A 24,453-nucleotide genomic window follows, 5' to 3' on the forward strand; every position below is an offset into this window, starting at 1 on the left:
CTCACCTCATTCAACATAAAATTCTTTCTCTGAGCCCTGCGCTTCCTGAGACCCCATGTGATGAATGAAAATTTGAGGCTCTAGCCTCTCTTCCTGGAGAGTTGGGTCCTCAGACTCACCTGCTCATTCATATAACTTTCCAGAAAGCACAAGAGAATGCAAAGGAGTTCACCTAATTTTATTATGCTGAATCTGCTCTAATTTATGTTAGGAAAAAGCACATTTTCTAAGTTTGGAACATTTGTAAATAACACTAACTTGTGACACACCAGCCCCACACCAATGTCCATGTGTGCAACATGGAGGCTGAGAGCTGCTAATGTAATCCAGCCAGGAAACTGAGGCCCAGAGAGGGTGAGTGACTGGTCCAAGATCACACAGCCAGGTATGGGCAGAGTTCAGAGGTCTTATCTCCAAAGCCAGTCTCCCTTCTGGCTTCATAATAATGCAGTGAAATCACTTCCAATATGGGACTTGGTCACACTGACATTTGTCTCTGGCCCTGCAGTCGAGCTGTGGCCCAGGACACAGGGACAGTCTGAGCTGGGCTGTGACTTCTCCAGGTCATCGTGAGGTCTATAGCCGCTCTGAGGGCACAGCCATGCTGATGTTCAGCCTCAGTTGTGGGGCAAGGTCGCCAAGGCCAGAAGCCCTCGGCCCAGCAGCCAAATTTCAACCCGACACCTCCCATTACAAGGAAGCAGGAAGCCCGTCTGCTCTAATTACAGTTGACAGCAAGCCTCAGGCTGGTCTTTCATAGAAATACTCCCATTATGTAAGGAGGTTACATAAATCATCTTGTGATGTCCGCGTCATACATCCACAGAGGTGCTGGCTGGACCACTGTGCCCTTGCCCCCAGTGTAGCCTCTGTATGTTTCCTGAGCGGGGGTGGTTGGACAGTACAGCTGATGTCAGAATGTAACCTACAGGCCCTTATGTCCACATTCCCTGTCATCAAACAGACTCCTTGCTCTAATCCACTGTTTGCAAAATAAGTAGAAAGTATGCATTTGTGTGTGCAAAATCAATCCGTACTCACTGCACACTGCTGTCACTGTTTTACATGTTGGACTCCCACACACTATTTCTTAATGGGCTTCTCTGCATAAAAGCAGTTTGAAAGCGCACTGCCCCAGATCACCTATCTAGGCTCCCTCTGGCTGGGCTGGCACAAGACACGGCCAACTGCCTCCTTTAGCTTTTCAGTTTCAGGCTGCACCTGTGTCAGCTAATCCTAGAAGAGGACCATGTCAGATGACATCCAGAGATTCCGGATGGGTGGTCCCTAGTAGTTTGTTTGGGAAACCAAGGAAAGTTAGGGTGTCGTTCGTTTCACCGCTAGATGGGCCCGAAGATGGATGCTTAATCATCAAGTCAAAGTTGATCTCTCCCCTCCAGTAAGTTGCCTTGGGAACAGAGGAGCAAGCCAAATGCGCCCACCCTGGCACCCTCTGGTCCTGGCACATAGTAGGTACCAAATGGAGTCCCTCGTGATGAATAGTGTGGATAAACTTGAGGCGGGGTTAACACGACTGGGATGTAGGAGATCCATGGCAATGACAGCAGATGGTTGGGACGGGACCCTCAAGTTCGAGTCAGCACAGCTCACTTGCTTTCAACAGAGCTTTCTAGAGCCCCTGCTGTGGCACAGGGGGATGCAATTGCGAAACAGAGCTTCCTGCTTTCAAGGCACACACAGTCGAGAAGGAACACACAATTTCTCATCAAGTGCAACCATGGCAGCCACAAGGGTCAGTCATGAAGGCCTGCTCTGTGCCAAGGCCATTCTAGGCAGCAGAGATACAGAAATGAACCGGCAGACAAGCGCCCCGCTCTCGTGGAGCTTGCCAGGCAAGGCTGGGAGGGTGGGGCAAGCGATAAACAATGACACTAGACAGGAAGCAGTTGCTTCTAGTCGACAGGATAAATTCTATTCGGCAGGATGGCTGAAGTATTTAATTCATGAAACACTTAATGAGAAGCTACTCTGTGCCAGGCCCCAGTAGGGGTCAGATTCCAAAGGGCCTTTTGTGTTAAGCCAAGGAGGTTAGACTTCACCTTTGAATCTGTAAATGGAGGGACGGGAGACGGTGTCGTATACAATGCTGGCAGTTGGTGGAAGTCTTCCTGGATGTTTGAGCTGGGCCTTGAAGAATGCTGAGGGGACAGGGTTGCCTGAGTTGGGCCCAAGAAGCAGAAGTTTGAGGCTTGTTTTTGCGTGTGTCACCAACTATAAGTAGGGAGAACAATTCACTCCCTGCACAGGACCAGGACCACAATGAGAGAATGACTGTGGAAGGACTCTCTAGAGTGAGGCATGATTATTATTAGTGATGTTTTCCCACCTGTCTATACGGCCCGTTGGAAAATCACGGAGAAGCCTTCCCCAGCAGGGGTCACCGGCAGCGCCAGAGGCCTGGCCTGAGGCCTGGGGTGCGGCCGCGTCCATGTGGGGCCGTGGATCAGGTTCTCAGGCCACAGCTCAAGCCACAGCTGGCCCTGCTCCCCTCGCCTGGTCACCGATAGCTACGGGTCCCAAGTTCCTGAGTCGGAAGTTGAAAGTCACGTTCCAACGAAAGGACGGAAGAGCTGAACCCAGGACTTGATGTAGAAAATCTGGTCTGTGAGGCCTGCTGACAGCTCAGGGAATCAGCGAGGGCTGGTGGGACTGACACGGGCTTTGTACACAGACAGTCCTGGCTTCAAGTTCAAGTTCTGCCAGTTAGTAGCTGCGAGGCCTTGGGAAAGTACCTGCACCTCGTGCTCCTCCGTGATGGCCACAGGCACACCCTCGGAGCTGTCTCAGGGCCACGTGAGATGGTCCATGTGCATGCGTTTCAGCGCGTACCAGATGCCCTACAAATATCGATTGTCTGTACCCCATTTTTTTCTCCCTCCCTCCCTTCCTTCCCTCTTTCCTCAAAAAGTATTTGGTGGAAGAACAGCCAGTGTTAGGAGCTCTGGAGATTTTTAAAGATGCAGACTCAACTCCCACGGAGCTCAGGGACCTGTTGGGGACGAGGGTCCATTACTGGCTGAAAAGCAAGGGGATGTTGTCACGGGCAGGCAGCATCAGGTGGGCTGGAGTGACCGCAGGTGCCCTGGAGTCTAAAAGGAAGCTGAGATCTGAGCAGAGTGGCCCGAGAGCATCTCGACGCTCTTAGAAGGGAGAAGGCGTTCCAGAGAGAGGGGCAGGCAGGAGCAGACACAGAGTGTGCAGGAGGCCAGGCAGGAATGGGGCTGGGGTGGTCTGAGTCCAGTCTCCCAGCAGAGAGTAATGGAGAAGGTGGTTCCTGGGCCGGCGCTGGGTTGTGGAGGAACTGGAACGCACATCAGGCTGGGTGACCCAGCCTCCACCAGGCAGCAGGCAGCGGGGAGCCGTGATGAGAGCAGTTCCAGAGCCTAACCTGGTGACCTCAGGCATTAGGGTGTTTTCTCCAGCCGTGTGTGTGCAGGGCATTTTGAAGCAGAAAGGATGTTTCTTGCTTCTACCAGTCAGGGTGGGCTGGGTTATGCTGCAGAAACAAATAACCCCTAAATCTCAGGGGTTTAAAATGATAGTGGTTTAGCCCTCAGCCACACAGACGGTGTTGCAGATACGGGCCAATAATCCAGGATGCTGCGGTCCGAGGTCACCTTCATCTCAGCAGCAGGGGAAGAGGGCATAGAGAACAGTGCACTGGCTCGTAAATGCCTAAACTGAATTCTCCTCCGAACCCGACATTCTGCCTGTAGAGACTCTCAGGCCAGAGAGGAGGCGGCCTGGAGCCCGGGGCTGTGGGCAGGCGTCTCGTGCCGGCAGCGGCTGCCTATTGGCCAGCAGGAGGGGGTGGGGCCACCACTCTTGGGTGAGTCCTCCTGCCCTGCCAGTGCTCCCAGTCTGGGGGAGTGGGAGCCTTGGAGAGGAGTCCTTGGCATTATAGGTTGTGATGCCAAGGTGTGGGTTGGTGTCAGCTGGCTGGGGACAGGAGGAGAAGGTGGCAGAGGAAAGGGGAAAAAGAAAGGAAGAGGAAGGAGAGGAGGAGGGGAAAGAAGAGGCAGAGCGTGAGATGGTGGGGGCCCACCCAGCTGGCTGGCACGGAGGCCTCGCCCATCAGCATTTCCCAGGCAGCCTCCCTCCGCCTGCGGCCTCACCTTCCCTCTGGCCAGTCAGTGGGCAGGGCCAGCGGCTGGCTCTAGGCTCCCTTGCTTGCTCAGAGCGGCCCTGCTTGCGGGCCCCGCCAGCGTTGGCACGGTGACAGTAGCCAAGTGTGCAAACTTGTGCCATTGTCCCCAGGCCAGGGGGAGCCATGGAGACTGGCTAATATGACACAGGAAAATGTTTGCTGATGGCAATTCTATGGGCTTTGTCCACCTCTTTCTCCATCATGACGACTCGATTTAAGTCCCTAACTGTTTGACTACAAATGCTAGGGGACCGTGCAACGCCAACCTTTTGTCCGGCCGCGCTGAATGGGCAATTCAGGCTTTGTGCAGCTCAATTGAGGAAGCAAACATAAAGACAAGATTCCTGAGAGCTCCAGCTCCCTTCCCATGGATATCCCAGCACCTCGTTAGAGAGTCCTTCCCTTGCTACCTCTCCAACATCAGTGTGCTGCCCGCCCTCGCAGGCCTGCCAGTGCCCGATGCCTTGGGAAGGGGGTGGGGAGAGAGAGAGGACAGAGGAGAGAGGGAAAGAGGGAGAGAGAGAGCAGAGAGAGCCACTCAACACTCAGGGACAGCGGGGAAAGCAGCCCGCCCCGGCTCACCCCATCCGATTGTCTGTCTGCACTGGAGCATGGCAGCTGTAGGCCTGGAGTCTGGGGGAGCTTTGCCAGCCCATCTCTTCTGGGCCCAGCCCCTCCTCAATCTTGGACTTTTTAAATGTGTGCGCGCGCGCACACACACACACACACGTACACACACGCGCTCGTGCGCGCACGCGCGCGCGGGCACACACACACACACCCCGCCCCCTCGAGAAAACAGGGAACCGAGGTCAAGGGGAGGAGGGGCGTGGAGGCCGAGAGGGAGAGTGGGCTGAAGGGTAGAAATTTACCGGGAAATGATTGCATTTGGGAGCTGTCTTTTTTGTGATGGTCCCCATGGTGACAATTTGTGACGGCAAAGAATGTGGGAACGGGGCGCTGCCGCCTGATTGGGATGCTTTGTATCTGGAGAGGCGCTCCTGATTGGCCTGAGGGGCCCCCCAGCTCCGGGGACTCGTCCTCCATTCAGCCCGCTCGAGGGCTGCACAACTGCCTCCAGCCGGACCACGGAGCTTGCCGGCCGCGCCGGGCCTGGCCCAGGTCTGCGGCGGGGAACCTGCCGGGCCACCTTGGCGGGGCCCGGGGCCCCGCACCCTCGGTCAGTGTGGAGGTCCAGGCGTCTCAGGCCCCACTGGGTGGGGACGTGGGGCAGGCTGGGGCCTGGGGGAGGGGCGAGGTGCTGCGGGTGGTGGCCGAGGAGGCATGAAATTGCTGCAGATGCTTCTACGGGGGAGTCCCTGCTGCCCACAGCCTGAGATCAGCCCGCCAGGCAGGCCTCGGCTTGAGTGCCAGACAGGGGTCCTGCCTGTCCTGCGTGAGAACTGTGGGTGGAGCGTGGGGACTGAGGAGGGGGGTGGATGCTAGCAGGGCTGGGGGCGGGGGTGGGAGGAGGAGGGCACCGCCGGGGAGACAGGGGGCTTGGCCTTGCCTTAAAGTGGAGCGGTTGCCTCGGCTCAGAAATGAAAACCTTGCTGGCAGGTTGTGCATGCCGGCGGCGTGGTGTGTGGGAGACACAGTGGGCTCCAGCCCCAGCAATGCCACTTGTGGCTGGGTCGCCTTGGGCAAGTCGCCCGACCTCTCTGAGCCTCAGCTGCATGTGCAGGGTAACAGACCCAAGAAGACGAAATGTGTTTGTGCATCACAGATGCCCTGGGAATGCTTAGAGGCTTGAATGAGCATCCCGTGACCCAGGACTCTGTCTAGGGCTGAGGGGTGTTGCAGTGAGGAGCACTGTCTGCAGCCATGTGGCCTTTGGGGAGGGCTGAGTGTGGTTGCTCAAAGAGACTCCGACGGCTGCTGTGTCCCTCCAGGTCAGCTCCGTGCCCTGCCCTGGAGCCGCCAGCCGCCTGCAGAGCCACCCTCTTCATGGAAAGCCCCGTGCAGTGGTCCCCTGGTGATGGCATCCGACAGTGACGTGAAGATGCTGCTGAACTTTGTGAACCTGGCATCCAGCGACATCAAGGCGGCCCTGGACAAGTCTGCACCCTGCCGCCGCTCGGTGGACCACCGCAAGTACCTGCAGAAGCAGCTCAAACGCTTCTCCCAGAAGTATTCCCGGCTCCCGCGGGGCCTCCCCGGCAGAGGGGCCGAGCCTCACCTGAAAAGGGGGTCCGAGGACCGGCCTGGGAGGCTGCCCCTTGATTCTGGCCACAGTTCCAGCCCCAGCGGGGGTGGGTGCTGCAAGGAGAAGGCGTTGGGGAACCCCTACAGGGAGGAGTGTCTCTCTAAGGAGCAGACCCTACACGGGCCGGATCCAGAAGCTGCCAGGCCTGGCCAGGTGCCCATGAGGAAAAGACAGCTGCCCGCTTCCTTCTGGGAAGAGCCACGGCCCACCCACAGCTACCCCGTGGGGTTGGAGGGGGGACTGGGCCCCAGGGAGGGACCTCCCTATGAGGGTAAGAAACACCGCAAGGGCTTGGAGCCCCTGGGGCCCGAGACAGCCCCAGTGCCCGCATCCCCAAGGGCACCCGCTGAAGAGGAGCCACTCAAGATGCCTGGGGTCTCCCTGGTGGGCCGTGTCAATGCCTGGAGCTGCTGCCCCTTCCAGTACCATGGACAGCCCGTCTACCCAGGCCCTGCGGGGGCCTTGCCTCAGAGCCCGCTCCCCAGCCTGGGCCTCTGGCGGAAAAGCTCGGCTTCCCCCAGTGAGCTGGCCCACTTCTGCAAGGATGTGGAAGGCCCCGGGCAGAAAGTGTACAGACCCGTGGTTCTGAAGCCTATCCCCACCAAGCCGGCCATGCCCCCGCCCATCTTCAACGTCTTTGGCTACCTCTAGCCGGGCTGGGAGGGCCTCGGTCCCCACCCCTGGCCTGCAGGGGTGTTGGGGACCCCGGGAGCTCTCCTGGTGAGGAGTGGGCTGGGCAGTGGTGTGGCCTCTTGAGAGCCTTCCCTTTGTATGTGGGGGGGGGGGGGGAGGGGGAGGGCAGGATCGGGGCAGGGGTTCTCAGGCAGTTGCCCAGCCAGCCCTTGCAGCCTTGGGAGTGGTGGAGCCGGGCTCAGCCAGCCCCTCTCCAACCGGGCCAGAGCCCGACAGATCACCCGCGGGCCTGTGCAGACCTCAGTCAGCGGGCCGTTGCTCTGGCCTGCTGGCCGTTCCAGAAGCCAGAGTTACGCACCTGTACATCTGCCAACCACTGTGTAAGCCAATCTCAGTTCTGTTCTTCTTGTTCTTTGTAAATATTAAGAAGGCTACAAGAATAAAGACACTTCTTTTGCAGTTTTCACATCTTGGGTCCATGAAGTTGAATGGTCCCCAGGCCTAGGATATGCGGGCTATCCCAGATGGAGGGCCACTTACAGAGTCTGTGGGGGAAGCCTGGAGTGGCCCAGAGACCTCCGTGATGTCTGGGGATGGGCACTGGGGCCCAACTGCTCAATTCCAAGGAAGGAGGGTGGAGACAGTTCACGGGGAAGGATGCTCTGATTCCCCACGCCAGAGAACAGAGCGGGGAAGGTATGGCTACCCAGAGGGTCCGAACTGCTCTAGAGAATAGGGAGGCTGGTACCAGGGCAGGGGGACCTGTGCTTCTGGCTCTGCCGTGGGATGTGGGGCTGGAGCCTTCCTGTTGGGGCCTCTCTGCCCCACCTGCAGGATGAGGGGTGGGATGAGAATGGTTCCCTCTGCAGTACCTTCCACTCCGATCACAGCCTCAGGGCAGAGACTGGGCCAAGACCAAGCAGGAGCGGAGCCCCTTGTGGACAAAACAACTGGTTGTTTGACCAAATTGCTCCTTTTTTCAACACAGTCTTTGGTTCTATGTCCATGGGAAAAATCATCATCATCATCATGTCTAGCTCATTCCAATTCCTAGGTTACCTGCCAATGGCTCTCTTCCCGGGCCTGATGCAGCCCCTGGCACACCCTAGGTGCCCTGTCAATGGAATGATGAGGGCCTCTGCCTGTGACAATGCACAGAGGGGGGCACTGGGGGCGGGGAGTGGCCCTCGGTTTGGCCCCAGTAGTGCCCAAACCAGCAGCCTTGGGAGGTGCGGGGCCAGCAGAGCCAGAGCCCGAGGGATCACCCGCATGCCTGTGCAGACCTCAGGCGGTGGGGCATTGCTCTGGCCCGCACCGCACGCTGGCCCGGGATCTGCGCTGCTGTGTGTGGCGTGGCTCTGTGGCTGGGAGCGAAGGGGCTGCCATGGGCGCTGAGCGGCTCATTTCATCAAAGCGCAGTTCTCACGACCGGGACAGGTGTAGGGGACCAGCCTGGTTGGGGACTATGGCTCCCAAATCAACAGCATCCTGTTGAACAAGTTAATCCCCGTCCTGTGCCTGTTTCCTCCTCTGTAAAGCGGGGACTAGATCAAAGATAGCAAACAGATGCACCCACCACTTCTGAGTCCAAGGCAAGTATAATCAACTGGTCACATACTCTCTCTGTTGGGGCCCGGATATGGCCTCAGAATCCTTCCTAACACAAGGCCCCAGGATTAGTGATTGCTAAGGGCCCTTGCTACCGTGCCTGTTTTCACTCCAGGATTCCCCTGGAGAGGGGCATCCACATGGAGGGGCGGCTTCACTGGGAAGCCGGTGGGTTTCTGGTGGTTTTTGCCTGATGGTCTCAGAGGACTTCGGAGCCATGAGGCCACATGATGCAGGCAGGGTTGTCCTGAGTAATTATCTGGATCATGGGGTAGGGAGTCCTCAGCCGGAGCCCTTGCCTCAGGCTGCTCTGGTTTTAAAGAACAGAGAGGGGGCCTGGAGGAGGCATGTCCCCTTCTCTCCCCACCTGCACATCATTACAAACGCCCTGCAGGACCCACTGTGATGAGGCTCAGCCCCTCCACACTGTACAGCAAAGTGTTAAAAGCTCTAATCTGGGCCCTGCCACTAGCTAGCTGTGTGACCTTGGGCAAGTTACTTACCCTCTCTGTGCCAGAACGTCCTCATCCAAAAACTGTGATTGAAAACAGACCTGCCACATGGGTAGCTGTGGGGATGATGTGAGTGCCGGCCACTCTAGTACTTCACAAAGGATGAAAAGCTGCACCAACCCAAAGTCACCTCTCCTAGTTATCTGATGGTGTCTGTAGGTCCTTCCACACTGACATTTCAGTGTTGTTTATAGAGTGGGCAACCCACGGGAACGGGTGCCTGGGTCATCCAGCCACCCGCATTCCTTCAGAGAAGGAGTCCAGCTCTGGGAGGCATGTTTTCTTGGGGTGCTGCTCGAGTACACCAGGCCTGGGTCCCCACAGCTCCTCTGGGGCTCAACCTTTCCCAGGGGATACCTGTCAGTGCCTTAATTCAAATTCTGGAAGCCTTGTCTGGAAGCAGAAACCTTTACTAAGGTGCCACTCAACAGAAGCACCCGACACCATGATTTTCCACATCGAAGCAAGTTGGGGAAAAACACAACTTGGAAAACTTCAGTATTAAAAACAAACAAACAACAAACAAAAAACAGCCGCAGTAGCAGCAGCAGCTGCTTGCCTAACCAAGAAGTGCATGGTGCTGGTTCCACATGAAACCCAGGAACTCATCTCCTGCTCACAGGCTCAGATCTCCAGCACTGGGTCAAACGTGTTCCGCCTCACGAAATGAAGACACTTTCAGGACGGTTACTGTTTGGTGATGCTGTCTAGACACCTCTGAGGCCGAAATCTTCCCAGGGGCTGGGTAAGCGCGGGAGTGGTGTCTGTACAGTCCTCTTGACAACAGAGATGCTCAAAAAATGGAACCACTGGCACGGTGTGAGCACTGACCACTCAGAACCGACCCCCCATGGGGAAGCAGGGCATTTACGCTTTAGCTGCTGGGTGATTCGGAGGCAGGGGGCTGGGCAAGGCACTGGAGGGGAGGGGCCCTGACCAGTGGCTGTGACTGACTGGTGTGGACGTACATCAATATTCTAAGAACCCAACGCGACTCCTGTGCCTCCCAAGCCGGGCCCCACATCCTACAAATAAACGGTGCTGATGCAGAATCCGGGGGCTGAGCTCTCCCTTCCCACATCTCCCACCACCTCCTCAAGCCTCACCTCCTCCAGGGGAGACCTCCCTCAGACCAGCGTCCCCATCCTGCCCAATGCCTGTGGCCCCTGCCTGTTAGGACCCTCTAGGACATAAGGTGACCTAAGAAGTGCTGTAGTTTTTAGAGTTTTGCCTGATACCCAGCCCCACCTCAAATGCCCCCAAACAACATCTTTCTGCTCTGTCCCATCATTGACTACCACCCCCACTGGCTCCCAGGTCAGCAAAGGCATTCTTCAGTCAGGGCTTTCCTCTGGCTATGCACTGAGCCCTCCTTGGCCCCTTCCCCTGGGACCCTGGGGTTGAACATCCCCAGTCTGGGAGGACGCAGGTTTCCTTCGATATTTCCTCAGGATCTCTGCAGCAAGACAGCGTGGGACTCTAGCCAAGCACTGCTGGGCTGGAATCCCAGGGATTTGCTGTGTGTACCCAGGCAAGTCCCTTCCCTTCTCTGGGCCTGTTTTCCCTCCTGTACCAGGAGGGAGTGGGCAAGATGTGGCCTAGTCCCCTCTGACCCCTGGCTGGAAGGTGTCATTTGGCAGACTCGTCCTCTTCAGGAAGACACTGGGACTTACTGGTTCCATGGCAAGCCAGCGTGTCAGAGCCAGCAAGGCCACCAGGGGCCAAAAGGATGGCAACCTGAGGCCCCAGAGGAGTGAGCCAACAGCAGAGCCAGGCCTGGAACCCGTGCTCCCCCAAGCTGCCCAGCTGCTTGTTTGCCAAAAGCCAGAAACTATGTCTGACCTCACTTAAGCCTCTCTTGGGGCGGGGCCGGAGCAGACTCTTAGGAAGGTCACCTGCTCTGGTGTCACCTTAGTGGCTTTAAGCAGTCAGGGAAGGCAGCATCTATGAGTCACTGGGACTTCCATGGAAACAAGGCAATCTCGGCAAGTGGGACTCAGATGGTGAGAAAGCACTATAGCCATGCCAGACCTCAGCTCTCTCACCTGCACCACCCAAAATGGGCTTGTAGCTCCTGCCAGGCTCCTCCCGCACCCACGTGAGGACGGAAGGATGCAATGGGGGGCACAAGGCTTCCTGTCTCTCAAGTGTGGTGCCTTTGCAAGGGCTGACGATGTCCATCCCTCCGGCGTTTGCTCACAGGAGCCGGTATTTGAATGGTTTTCCCCAGTATCTCAGCTTTTGTAGCAAAACGGGTAAGACGTGAAGACAGTGCCAGGGAACACGTGTATAGGACAAGCCCAGGTGTCAGGAGACTTGTAGGATCTGAGACCCTGTTTGTGATGAAGCTCCAGTTTCCATGACAACTGAACCGGGAGAGAAAAACCAACCTTGGCTGCTCCAACCACAGGGCAGGAAGCTGCCCCCTCTCCTGGGGCTGTCAGGTCTCTTCTGGTGAATGAAGGACACATTCTCTCGGGCCTTTAAGAAGCCCAAACCAAAGTGACACTATCAGGGGTCCACGTGCCCTGTCCCAGCACCTGCTTCTCCCCCACTCCCGCCAGGAGCTAGGCCAAGGACCTGAGGCCCCGGAGGCGTCTGGCGAAAGGGACTTCACCGGGCAGGGTACCATCTGTGCAACATTTATTGTACCTAAGGAAGCCCTTTGGGACCGAGGTCTCCCCACCCCACTCCCCTGGGCCACACCTTTGGGGAGAGAGCTCAGAGTCAAGTGCAGAGTTTCACGGAGCAAAGGGGGAGGGGCACAGGGACACTCTGCAGCGAGGCTGTCTGGGAAAGACAGACTCACCCCCGAACGCTCTCCAGCCACAGCCCAGAGGTGGCGCCAGGGCTTCCCTGCTGGCCCCTGCCTTCCCCAGACCACCCCAAGTTCTGCCCTGGTCCCATCTCCTGGCCCCAGGAATGGGGCTTTCTGCCATCCCTGATGGCAGAGAAGGTCGGGGATCTCCTCGTCCATTTGAAAACAAACATGGTTCTTCTCCTACTTGACACATTCCGTCCTCTGCTCTGGGCAAAGCTCTGGCCCAGAGACCGGTGAGATCACGGCGCTACCCCAGCTGAGACGGAGGCAGCCCACAGCCTCGTCTGTCACCAGGTCCCCTTGGATTTGGGGACACTGCTGGCCTGACACTCAGTGAAACAGTCTGAGGAGCCACTCCTTCTCCACGTGCTCCGGTTACTGGGTGTTCTCATATTTCAGGTATCTGATCAGCCTGCCTGGGAGTGGCAACGTGTCCAAGAGTTTTATACGGTATTTCCCAATGGCTTTTCGAACTTGCAGCCGGCAAAGGTGAACCAGGGGTCTTGGAGGTTCTGGAAAAAGGAGAGAGAGATGCTGATTCGCCGTTTGCAACCGGCAGAGGGTTTGCATCTGTGACCCCTGGCTTGTGGGAAGTACCCAACCCACGTGGCTGGCGAAGAGAGCGGGCGCCTGGACTACCCCATGCTCCGTAACCCCGGCCCCTGACAACTGAAGAGACGTCACCCCTCATTCGTCTGCACAGCCCAGGGAAGTAGCAGGGCAGGTACCAAACCCATTTTACAGGTGAGGGCTTAGCGAGGATCACACCTGGGGCTAGAACTGGCACTTCCTTTGTCCTGTGCCCCTTCCTCTACACATCAGCCCAGACCACGCCCCTCCCCACAGCCTTAGCAAATACGACCTCTTAAGTGCCCCCATGCATGGAATTCAGCTCTGGGCTCTGGGGGGTGCAGAGAAGTCAGGGTCAAGGGGCAGGCACTGGGCAGCTTCCAGCAGGTCCCAGAATCCCACTGGGCTGCCTCCTCCAGGAGGCCCCCCGGGATACCTCATTCAGTGGAGTTTTCTCAGCTGGAGGGCAGGGGGAGCAGGAGAGAGAGGTAAGAGCAGGGCCTGATGCATCTAGTAATTAATTTCAGCCCTGGGAACAGGGTAGGTATTTGCTGAATCAAAGAATGCCATTCGGGCTTCCCTGGTGGCGCAGTGGTTGAGAATCCGCCTGCCAATTCAGGGAACATGGGTTCGAGCCCTAGTCTGGGAAGATCACACATGCCGCGGAGCAACTGGGCCCGTGAGCCACAACTACTGAGCCTGCGCGTTTGCGCGTCTGGAGCCTGTGCTCTGCAACAAGAGAGGCCGCGATAGTGAGAGGCCCGCGCACCGCGATGAAGAGTGGCCCCCGCTCGCCACAACTAGAGAAAGCCCTCGCACAGAAACGAAGACCCAACACAGCCAAAAATAAATAAATAATTAAAAAAAAAAAAAAGAATGCCATTCATTCATTCAACAAACACGTGCTGACCCCTTCACTGTGGCTGGCCCCGTGCTCGGGCCAGAGATGCAGGGATACCCACTCAGGAGCTTTGGCGAAAGGCTTCCACACCAGATGGGCATCTGAGCAGGGTCCTGATGGGTGGGTAGGAATTTGCCAGGTGAGGGAAAGGGGGAGGCAGGGCATTCCAGGCAGGGGAAGTAGCAGTGCCAAGCCAAAGAGGCCACCGCCACCCAGGGAAGATCAGGGTGCAGCAGGGATGTGGGGGGAGGGGGGAGGTCAGCCAGCTGCAGGGCTGTCTCACTAGCTGCCCCATCACGGCATTGCTGACACTTCCGCTGCCCTCTGATCTCAGGACAGAGGCTGCCCTCTGAGATGCTCAGCCCCGTTCTCGGCTGAGTGAAGTCTGAGCTTGTGGGAAGGCAAAAGGCCACTGGTAGGCAAAGGACACAGGGCCACCAGGGCTGGTATCCTGGCTGGCTTTGGAGTCTCTGATGTCAACGTCACAGCATTAAATGAAAACACACGTGGGAAAGTGTTTCGCAGATGGAGGGTGGGCTTTAAAGTAACCAAAAGAGGTATTGGTTAAGAACTATTTGTTCTTCCTGTTAATAAATGTTTGTAGCACACTAAAGGGTTCAGCATATTTTTTCCCAGGGACACAGTTTAGTTGTAAATTACCCTTCCCAGGCAGGGCTTGAGGAGGGGACAGTGAGAGGTGGGACGACATCTAAGCAAGGACCGCTCTATTCTCTAGTGGCCTCTAGTGGCCAGTCACCATGATGGCAACCAATTATTCATTAATTCAAGGAACGTTTGTTTATTGAGCATCTAGAGTTCCCAGTGAGTGGGCAAGTCCATCCCACCCTCCCCCCGTCCTCCGCCCCCTACCCCTCCCCGCTATCGCCAGCCCAGTAACTTTACTAAGGGCCTCAATTCAAGAGCTCCCAGGCATTTGTGCAAATGGAAAATCCTACAGCAAGTTTGGGATCAAAGGGGCACAGGGATCAAGGAGGAACTTGGCAAGTCAGAGTTGGGCAACTGGGCTGTGGGACAACTGGACAGGTAATGAGGCAGCATTTTCACCTGGGGACAGCAGCAGCAATGGTGGGATAATAATAACTTTCTGTGGGTCAGCATCTGTGCTACGTGATTGACAAGCACTTGGTCAGAGACAGGACTGTGCCCCCTAGAGCCAGAGAAAGCCCTGGGGCAGCTGGATTGCCTCGGGGCAGGCATCTCCTCAGTATCAGCTGCAGCACCCAGCTCAACTGGCTCTGACGCCTCACCCGCCCATAATTTCTTATAGGGATTGCTCCATCTACACTGCACACAGCTGCTGGACCGTGGCCAAAGCCCACCTCACTGTGCCAGGCACACACCCGCCCCTGCAAACACCCCGAGCTGGCAGAGCTGGATGGGGCTGGACATTGAGCCTGCCCAACCTGCTCTGCTCACACAGGGATACTGAGGTCCAGAGGGGAGTCCTGCCCACGGTCACCCAGCAAGCCCCTGGTTCCAGAGCTCCGGGGGCCTGTCCCCTAGACCAGTGCGGCTCCAGGGGTGGCCAATGAACTGACAGCACCAGCACCACCTGGGAGCATGCTGAAATGCAGACTTTTAGGCCCCGCCCCAGACCTGCTGAGTCAGACTCTGCCTTTTTAAACAAGACGCTCAGGTGCTTCGTGTGCACTGTGCAGTTTGAGATGCCCTAGCCCCATCACTCCCTCCTCCACCCCACCACACTGCTTCCCAGTGGCCCATAATCCTGGGCGACTTACTCTAAAGGTCCTGATACCCCGTGGGGAGCTGGAGCTTTTGTTTAAAGCATCCTAGAGAGATTTAGTGGCGGGATGTTGGGGTCGATCAAACCTGGGTTTGAAGCCCAGCTCTGCCACTAACTAGTAGTGAGACACTCGCCAAGTGACAGTGTGAGGGCCAGGCTCCTCACTTACAAAACGAGGAACCACGGAGACACTGGACTTGACACGCAGCACAGAGCCTGGTACGAGAAGGTGCTCATCAAATGTCAGTAACAGTCACAGGCCCCGAGTCCCGGGCCTGAGTCAGGCAGGGTGACCTGCCAGCCGCAGCAGTGACGGCCCCTACCTGCTTTCTCCTTGATGACAGCCCAGTCCTCGAAGCTGTCAATGTGCTCCTTCAGCCGGGAGCAGAGCTGCACGTTGCCCACGTAGTCCAGGAGGACGTCGATGATGGGCCCTGCCCAGCGGCTCACCTCCGGGGCAGACAGGATCTCGCAGAACTGAAAGGGAACACACGCCAGTGCTGGGACACCCAGGACCAAGGGCACCGCCTCAGCAAGCTCATCCTACAGGTGGGAACCTGCGGCCAGTGAGGGCAGGGGACATGTCTGAGGACAGACACTGGGCACGCCCAGGGGAGAATCCAGTTCTCCGCATCCACACCCCTCTCTCATCAACACAGGCCTACTGCTGCCAAAAGTGGGAGGTGGGCAACTTGGGCAAGTCACATCACCTCCCTAAGCCTCAACTTCCTTGTCTAGAAAATGGGTATATGACACCAACTTCAAGGGTTTTTTTTTTTTAATGTTTTTTGGTTTTTTTAATTAATTAATTTTTTTTTTTTTTTTGGCTGTGTTGGGTCCTCGTTTCTGTATGAGGGTTCTCCAGTTGCAGCAAGCGGGGGCCACTCCCCATCGCGGTGCGCGGGCCTCTCACCGCCGCGGACTCTCTTGCTGCGGAGCACAGGCTCCAGACGCGCAGGCTCAGCAATTGTGGCTCACGGGCACAGTCGCTCCGCGGCACGTGGGATCCTCCCAGACCAGGGCTCGAACCCGTGTCCCCTGCATTGGCAGGCAGAGTCTCAACCACTGCGCCACCAGGGAAGCCCAAGGGTTTCTTTAAATGAGAATTAAGGTAATATAAACGTAAACTTCTCTGCACACAGAGGTTAGCCCATAAGTGATGGCCATTAGCCATTGTTAATATCTCCAAGAGGAGGTTGTTTCTAATTTCCTTTTCATTTTAAGTTCTGGCTTATTTAAGTCATCACCATGGACAGGTCTTGCCGCTGGGGTCACTGACCTTCTGCACCTCACCTGACCTTGTACCAGCCTGCTCTCACCTCCACCCCGATCCTGGTCAATCAACCTCATATCCAGGTGTAGTTTTGCTGGGGGCGATGAACCCCTCAGTTTTGCAGAGTTCCTCACCTATCCCCTGCTCCACTGTTCCTTCCCCAAAAACAGCAGACCAAAGAAAGGACTTAATTTCTCACGTGAACCACTAAGTTCTGCTGCCTCTAAAGCATGCTAATCGCTCACGTGAACCACTAAGTTCTGCTGCCTCTAAAGCATGCTAACACCGGGTTCCGCTGCCTCCGAAGAGCGCTAAATACTAGCTTACACTCCCTCCAAAGTGCACTGACCATGAGTCCACACTGCCTCCAAATCCTGCTAGCCACCATCTTCTGCTGCCTCTCTAGTGTATTCCACCCCGCCTCCGGTGCACACAGCCTCGGGAGCGAGTGAACCACTAGTCCCCTCAGCCTCCGGAGCGCACTGGCCCTAGCCGCCCTCCCCCAGACGCGCCTTCCTACCTGGACCACGCCTGGCGCCTTGTTCGAGGCGGGCGCGTCGTTGAACCTGTTGGAGGGCGACGGGGCGGGCGGGTGCGGGCCGTTGCCGTACAGGCACGAGAAGCAGGGCTCGCCGTTGCAGCCGAGGTCCATGATGAACTTGAGCAGCGACAGGCACTTCATGGAGAACATGATGGTGGCGGGGAAGGCGGTGGGGTGCGTGGCGATGTAGGCGTCGATGTTGGCGCCGTGGTCCAGCAGCAGCTGCATGGTGCGCAGGCAGCCGTGGCGGATGGCCACCAGCAGGGGGTTGATGACGTCGCGGTTGGGGTCGGCGCCCGCGAGCAGCAGCAGCTCGGTGGCGTACACGTTGTTGTTGACCACCGCGAAGTACAGCGCCGAGCTGCGCCGGTCCTCGTAGAGGCGCGCGCGCTCGGGCGCCAGGGGCGCGTTCACGTCGAAGCGCGCGCTCAGCAGAGCCTCGAGCACCTCGTCGTTGTTGCGCTCGGCGGCCAGGTGCAGTGGGCTGATGCCGCTACGGCGCACGCGCGTGCGGCTGGTCACCGGCAGCAACATCTGCACGATCCTGCGGGCGGGGCGGGCACGCGCGGGTCACGAGGCTTCCCGCACGTCTGGGCCGGACCCGACCCCGGGGGGAGCGGAGGGGCCAGGCTCGGCCACTCGCAACCACTGAGTGAGGAGGCACGGGCCCACCAGCAGGGGGCGCCGCGGAGACAGCCGTTCTCACAATTACCACTTGGGGGAGACTGGGTCTGCTTTACAGATAAGGAAACTTGAGGCTCAGAGAGCTTCCACCACCTTCTCAAAATCACAGAGCCAGTAATGAGTGGAGCTGGGCTTCAAACCCACAACCCTTAGCCTCCAAAGTCTGAGTCCTTAAAAACCTCAGCCAGACTGGCCTGTGGTTTCAAGAATCTCTTGCCGACTTATTTCAGGCTAAGGAGTGTTGCCCATTCCCAGCTCAATTATCTGAGGGAATTGATTGGAAGGCCCCCAAACCTAATGACTGTCCGAGCTACTATCTTCAGGAGGCAGTAGAGCCACATCGTGAAGCGTGGAGCTAGACCCTGCCCTGCCTAGGTAGGCTGGGGGTGTGGGTAGGCGTGGGCGGGCAGGGACAGCCATATGCAAGGGCTTACTATGTGCCAGGAGACATCCAAAGGCCTTACAAACACTATTCGGTTTAATCTTTACAACACCCCGTAAAGTATGTCTCGTCATTCACATTTTTCCGGATGACAAAACTCAATGCTCAGAGCGGTTAGGGGACTGGCCCAAGCCATACATCGGGAAACACAAACCAGGATTTGTACCCTCCTCTGACTCCAGGGCTGAGCTGTCCTGCATCTCTGTCTTGCTGCTCTGAGGCCTCGGTGGAGCCCCCAGGTCCTGGGGGATAGGAGGGGACAAATCTGTCTGGCCCCAGCCACTCCTGCCCCAGACCCCAGTTAGCCCTCAGTGACCATGAGGTCGCCTCCCCGGTCCTGTGAGTCTCAAGGCCTCTTCCCCCGAAGGCTGACTCTAGCCTCTCCCAGGCTCTCTGCCCTGCCTGTGGCTTGGAGAGGGTTGATCAGCTGCGGCTGAGGCTGGAGATTGCTGCCAGCCCTGACTCTGCTCTCTTCTGCTGAATCAGGCGCTATTCTCAGCACTTAACCTACGCTAATCTGTTATATCCTCCCAACAGCCCTGTGAGATGTGTACTAGCATTAACCTCATTTACAGATGAGGAAAGAGAAGCCCAGGGATACACAGCCAGTAGGTGATGGAGCCAGTATTTGAACCCAGGTAGTCTGATTCCCCCTAGAGTGAGGGCCACACTCTTAACCACTCCTCTGCTTCTTGTGTGGCAGTCAGGAGACAGCTGCTGTGTCACAGGGTTCTACATTCTTCACAACACATTACTTGCCTGCCCCATTTTACCTTCACTGCAGGCTGTGGAGGTAGCCAGAGTGGGTCTGTGGCCTTCTTTGTAACAGACGGGGCTCAGAGGGATGAAGTGACTGATCAAGGGCCATAAAGCAGTTCTGGGGCTTGACCCCAGGAATCCTGACCCCTTGTATTTACTGTCTTCCCCTAGACCCCTGCCACCTGCCAAGCTCTTGCCACTGATGTGATTACAGACCCTAATCCACACAATCCCTGCTGACAGGTGACCTTGTGTGGGCTCCAAGGAAGTGGCCATGGCAGGGCAAGCAGGTGCCACCAGGCTCATTCCCACATCTCTTTGCTTCCTGGCACTTGGGCTCCTGGGGCTTCTGGCTTCTTAGAAATGTGATGCCAGGGACCTCCCATTAGGATCTCAGTGGAAAGTATTATTATGGTTAGTGACGCTGTGTTTGCTTAAAATCTGCCTCTCAAACCTCAAAAGGAAATTCACACACCCAGGGGGGCTAATTGCCTCCTAATTTCTATTTGTGCAGGCTCAGGAGGCCTGACCTCGCTCTGTTGAGGTGCTGGTCAAAGGCGGGGCCGGGGCCTCACCCTGGACCACAGCCATCGCCAACAAATGCTCCCTAACAGCCGTAACATGCCCAGGCACGGGAAAAACAGCGAAAGGGGCTGCCTGGGGCCACTGGCCAGATGGGCTGGTATGGTCACAGCTGGTCTCCACTGGTCCCCTGCCGAACCAAGGGAAAGTGGCAGAAATGTGGGAACGTGACTGGACGTTGCCTAGAGTCCCAGAAAATAACACAGTGAAATTATCTAATTGTTGTACGCTTCTGGAGGACTTGGCCAAGCTGAGAGTAAATGTAATGCTGGGGGGCGGGGGGCGGTCTGGAGATCAGTGTGTCCAGCCTCCCATTTTACAGAGGGTGAAACTGAGACCCGGGTGTGGGGCGGGAGGTGGAGGTTGGACTGGAGGTGGATGGCAAAGCCAGGGCAGAATGCAGGTGTCAGAATGCCCAAGGCCAGGCCTTTCCATGATGCTCCAGTCCCCCTAGGCCTGGGGAGTGTTGGTGGCCCCACTGCATGTCACTTCTCTCCCACAGCCCAGTTGGTGGGAGGAGGGCAGGAGGATGAGGGGGACACCCCACAAGATAGACTGGGACATTCCCACTTCTCCCATGGGCAGGTCCTGGGACCACAGGTGCTCAAAATTCACCTTAAGAAGAGAACAAAGGTACCCATTGCCTGGCAGAAACTTTGGTGTCTGGGAGGCCCAGTTTCCTGTCCGTCTCTTCTGCTTTCCCCAGCACGGGGGCTGCACCCACCAGCTCAGCCTCCTGGGTTACTGGGTCACGGTGGTGTGACCTCTGCCAGCATTCAGTGTAAATTTGACCATGGACTTGACTTTCACTAGGGAACCAGCCGCCCACAAATGGCTCTGCTCCCAATACCACTGGTAGCACTGTGTCAACCTGGCAGTGTGTGTGTGTGTGTGTGTGTGTGTGTGCGTGTGCGTGCGTGTGTGTGTGTGTGTGTGTTGAGGGAGGGTCACCTCTTTTCTGAGCCCTTATGGAGCCAGAAAAGGCTCCGCCAGTGGAGAATCTGCCTGAGGGTGTTCCCAAGGGCACAGTGGGACTCCTGCCCACGAGGGAATCCCTCTGGGGGAAAGTCTGCAGCTTTTCCCCTGGGAGCTGGAGCAGGGGAGCAGGTCTTCCACGAAGGAGGAAGAACAGGCCCACTGCCACTCTGTGCCACCTGCTGGATGAACAAGCAAGCCTAGGGGTCTCCGGGTCCTCAGAGAGAGAATGGAGCTTGCTGAGGATGCAGACTGCGTGCTCTCAATCCCTGTGCAACTCAGAATCCCTGAGGGAATCCTGAAAATGCAGATTCCTGGGCCCTGTCATTCAGGGCCCAATTCAGCAGGTCTGGCGAGGGGCTCCGGAATCTGAGGTGGATGATCTATGCATCACGCCTTGAGAAACTTTGCTGCAAACCTTCATTTTCCTCCGGAAGACACAAGCAGTAAACCAGTTTCCTGGAGTGGATGGGGTTAGATAAAGGGGCCTGTCCTCTTATTTTCTGGGAGGGCTTGAGCTCTGAGCCTCAGTTTCCCTTTTAATTAACGGGCATGCTAACTTGCTTATAAGTGTGTTGAAAAATGCATTTTAATTTAATGTATTAAATGTTCTCTATTCTGCCTTTCCCAGAAAGAGTTTTAAGTGGCTTGCAAAGGTAATATAAATTAGAAGTAAAAGAGAAAGAATATTTAAAAATTAGGGAAGGTCCAAAATACAAGTCAGTATTATATGTCAGCCACAAACTACATATTGGTTCTCCCCTGGGATGCCTGGTAAAATCACCTGAGGGCTTTTAGAAATCCTGCAGCCCTAGCCCCAACCCAGATTGCTTACAGCGGTATCTCTGAGGGTGGCACGCAAGCCTCAGGGTTTTAAGAGTTCCCCAGGGTTCCAGTGTGTAGCCAAGGTTGAGAACCAGGGCTTTCAGTGCTGTTCTACATTCAGTTTAAAGGGATCTTGCACCATCTGCTCTTGTCTAATACAACTTCTTAACAAGTCTATCTTTGGTGCTGAGTTTTAATCTCATAAGGTGTCTGTGCTAAACTGGAAATGAAAAATAAGAAAAAGTGTGTCTTGGGGCTTCCCTGGTGGCGCAGTGGTTAAGAATCCGCCGGCCAATGCAGGGGACACGGGTTCGAGCCCTGGTCCGGGAAGATCCCACATGCCGCGGAGCAACGAAGCCCGTGCGCCACAACTACTGAGCCTGTGTGCCACAACTACTGACTCCGTGCACCTAGAGCCCGTGCTCCGCAACGAGAGAAGCCACCGCAACAAAGAGTAGCCCCTGCTCGCCACAACTAGAGAAAGCCCGTGCGCAGCAATGAAGACCCGACGCAGCCAAAAATAAAAAAAGATAAATAAATAAATTTATAAAAAAAGAAAGAAAAAGCATGTCTTAGAGGTGCCTAAGACTTTGGGGTCTTGGGGACTCCTTTCTCAGCCACGCCCAAATGTCACGCCCTCCAGTTAAAATCGCTGAAGGCACCATCTGGCGAACACCGAGCCCAGATGCTGGAGCCAGTTTCCATGCTCCGGACAGGCAGGGCGTCCTGGCAGGTGGCTGAGTGCGGAAGGCCTAGGGAAATTCACATCAAGCAGCCAAGGGAGGACAGCGTGGAGAGGGCCGCATGCCACATGCCCAGGGAGTGAGTGCAGCTCTGGGGGCTTGCCTGGCCGTGGGCCCTGCCAGGTGGCAGGAGCTGCTGGGAATCGGCTTTACCCCTTTGTAGGGCAGCCCTCAAAAGGTGGCCTGGCCCCTCTCAGTCTTGGGGTCCAGAGGGAACTGGGGTCTGAGAATGGAGAGTGAATAACCAGGGAAACGGCTTTGGGAGTCAGCACGAGTCCAAAGCAGGAGACTCTGGGAGAGCATAAACCATTCACATTGGTGGTTCCAGAGAGGCCCAGCCTTTCTCGCTGGCCATCCTTAGCCACACCCAGTGCTCCTTCAAACTCCCCGCCAGCTGGGGCCAGACTGCTGACATCCAGTTCCACCTGAAGGCACTGGGCGTGACTGGAGGATGCCAAGTGACAGTCCCAGCTCTGCCACTCTCTGGCAAGCCACTTCCCATCTCTGTCCTCGGGTCTCTCCTCTGCAAAATCAGGCTTGGATTAGATCAATGGTCCCCCCCCAAAGGTCTGGCTGGGCTGTCTCTGGTTGACTCAGAGCTTTTCAATGATAGAGACTTGGGCTCCTTCTCTCCTGGAGATTCTGCTTCCGTGTGTCTGGGACGTGTCATTTAAAAAATAGCCCAGAGTGACTGTGCTGTACAGGCAAGTACGGGGAGCCAGTGTACCAGGAGATTTCAAGGGTCAACCCTTCTGTCTCTTTCCCTCGGGATCTCTCTGGAGTCAGGTTAAGATAATCCATGTTTGTTGACTGATGCTGGATCTTTCTGGAGCTGAAGAGCAAGATGCTACCTTGCCCACCACCTCTGCCTGACTTGGCGTTGCTTTCAGCCCTTCACTGGCTTCACTGAAAAATGATGGAATGTACCCTCCCTACGTAAGAGAGAACACAGACCCACTGAGCACCTACTGTGTACCAGGCGCTCTGCTGAGGGCTTTATTTCCCTTCTATAGCCACGTATATCCAATTCACTAGTCCCCGCAACAGACCCCGAGGCAGTGCAACCTGCCCCCCATTTTACACAAGAGGGAATTGAGGTTCAGAAAGGTTAAGCAACCTCCCCAAGGCCTCAGCAGGCATTCAAACCCAGATATGTCTGCCTCACAGCCTGCTACTTGGTCCAGACCAGGCGGGGTCTCCTCTGTGCATGTATGGGGCATGCAGCGGGGAGGGCATCCTTGGTTGGTCATTTGTGCGGGTACCTACAGAGCAGGGCCTGGGGCCCTGAGGCTCAGCTCTGTCTCCTTGTGTCTCCACTCCATTCTCCAGGATGTCACTCTCACCCCCATTTCCCTCTGCCTTAGCGAAGACCACCCACACTCTCCAGCACGCACGATCTCCTCCCTGCTGAGGACAGGGCTGCATTTCCCAAAGTGTGTCGTCTGGGGTACACGAGATGGGATTTTAGGTGAGAAGTTTTTTTTATTAATTGTAAATTGATCATTTTAACAATTTAATAGTGTGATAAACGTTCCCTTTTGAAAATAAATTCATTTAAAATAATAATGTCTTGAAAGGAAAATACTAAGAAGTGAGGGTACAGATATCTAAAATCAGGAAGAATGTCTGTGAATGCTCAAAGTTTGGGGAACACTGGTCAAATGGAAATTACTGGGCCCTGTGCATCTCCACGGGCAGCTAGAGTTCCACCTCCTAGGCGAGTCTTCCCTGACCCTCCAGCTAGTGGTGGTACAGGTGGAGGTTTAACAACTTGCTCTCTGGGGGGAGGAGGGGCCTCTGATTTCTAAGAATCATTAATTTCCATGGCGTAAATACTCTCACCATGGCCAATTTCAGACTACCGATGTGATCAGTCAGCTCACAGGAGCCGTACAAGCCAGCTCTAGCACACCTCTGCTTCTAGCCCATGCTAGCCTCTAGGACCACCACGGAGCTCAGCTCTTCATGCTCTTTCATTTGTCATGAATTTGTGTGTGTGTGTGTGTGTGTGTGTGTGTGTGTGTGCGCGCGCGCTCATCTTCCGTCCCACCAGACTGCTCCCTGAAAACTTCATTTTCTCTCATCTCGCTCAAAGTACCTAGCACATAGTAAGTGCTTAAGAAAAACTAACTAGTATCAATGGTACTATTTGTATTATTGTAGGTATCCCCTGTATGCCTGCTAACTGCCTAAGAGGTTATCTTTGCATCCCCAACAGAAATATCCACTAGTCCAGACTCATATCTGGCTTCCTGTGTGGAATCCAGTAGATGTGACGTTTGGAACAGGTGAGTAACTGTCATTTGCAAGCTGAGTGACCTTGGGCAAGTCACTCAACCTCTCTGTCTTAGCTTCCTCATTTGAGAAAAAATGAAGATAATCGTATCTACCTCAGTAGATCTGTTAAAAGAATTATGAAAAGTACAGTTGTTAAAAGGATTAAAC

The 24,453-nt window shown here is 55.9% G+C and overlaps 2 protein-coding genes across 3 annotated transcripts in view; one reads left to right on the plus strand and one right to left on the minus strand.

Annotated features, from left to right (window-relative positions):
- Positions 1-4,969: 4,969 nt before the first annotated feature.
- Positions 4,970-7,129, plus strand: FAM181A (family with sequence similarity 181 member A). Its single transcript, XM_007184247.3, has 2 exons — positions 4,970-5,348; positions 6,061-7,129. Exon 2 carries the CDS (start codon positions 6,147-6,149, stop codon positions 7,023-7,025), a length of 879 nt encoding a protein of 292 aa, XP_007184309.3. The 5' UTR covers positions 4,970-5,348; positions 6,061-6,146; the 3' UTR covers positions 7,026-7,129.
- Positions 7,130-11,753: 4,624 nt separating this feature from the next.
- The window catches only part of ASB2 (ankyrin repeat and SOCS box containing 2), a 43,599-nt gene continuing 30,899 nt past the window's right edge, over positions 11,754-24,453 (minus strand). For both annotated transcript variants that reach the window (XM_007184245.3, XM_007184246.2), the window contains exons 8-10: positions 16,978-17,542; positions 15,508-15,661; positions 11,754-12,460 (exon numbers count right to left, since the gene is read on the minus strand). In XM_007184245.3, coding sequence (XP_007184307.2) covers positions 12,324-12,460; positions 15,508-15,661; positions 16,978-17,542 — 856 coding nt within the window. In that variant the 3' untranslated portion in view covers positions 11,754-12,323. The remainder of the gene's footprint in view (positions 12,461-15,507; positions 15,662-16,977; positions 17,543-24,453) is intronic.

Source organism: Balaenoptera acutorostrata, assembly GCF_949987535.1.
Source record: "Balaenoptera acutorostrata chromosome 3 unlocalized genomic scaffold, mBalAcu1.1 SUPER_3_unloc_1, whole genome shotgun sequence".
NCBI lineage: Eukaryota > Metazoa > Chordata > Mammalia > Artiodactyla > Balaenopteridae > Balaenoptera > Balaenoptera acutorostrata.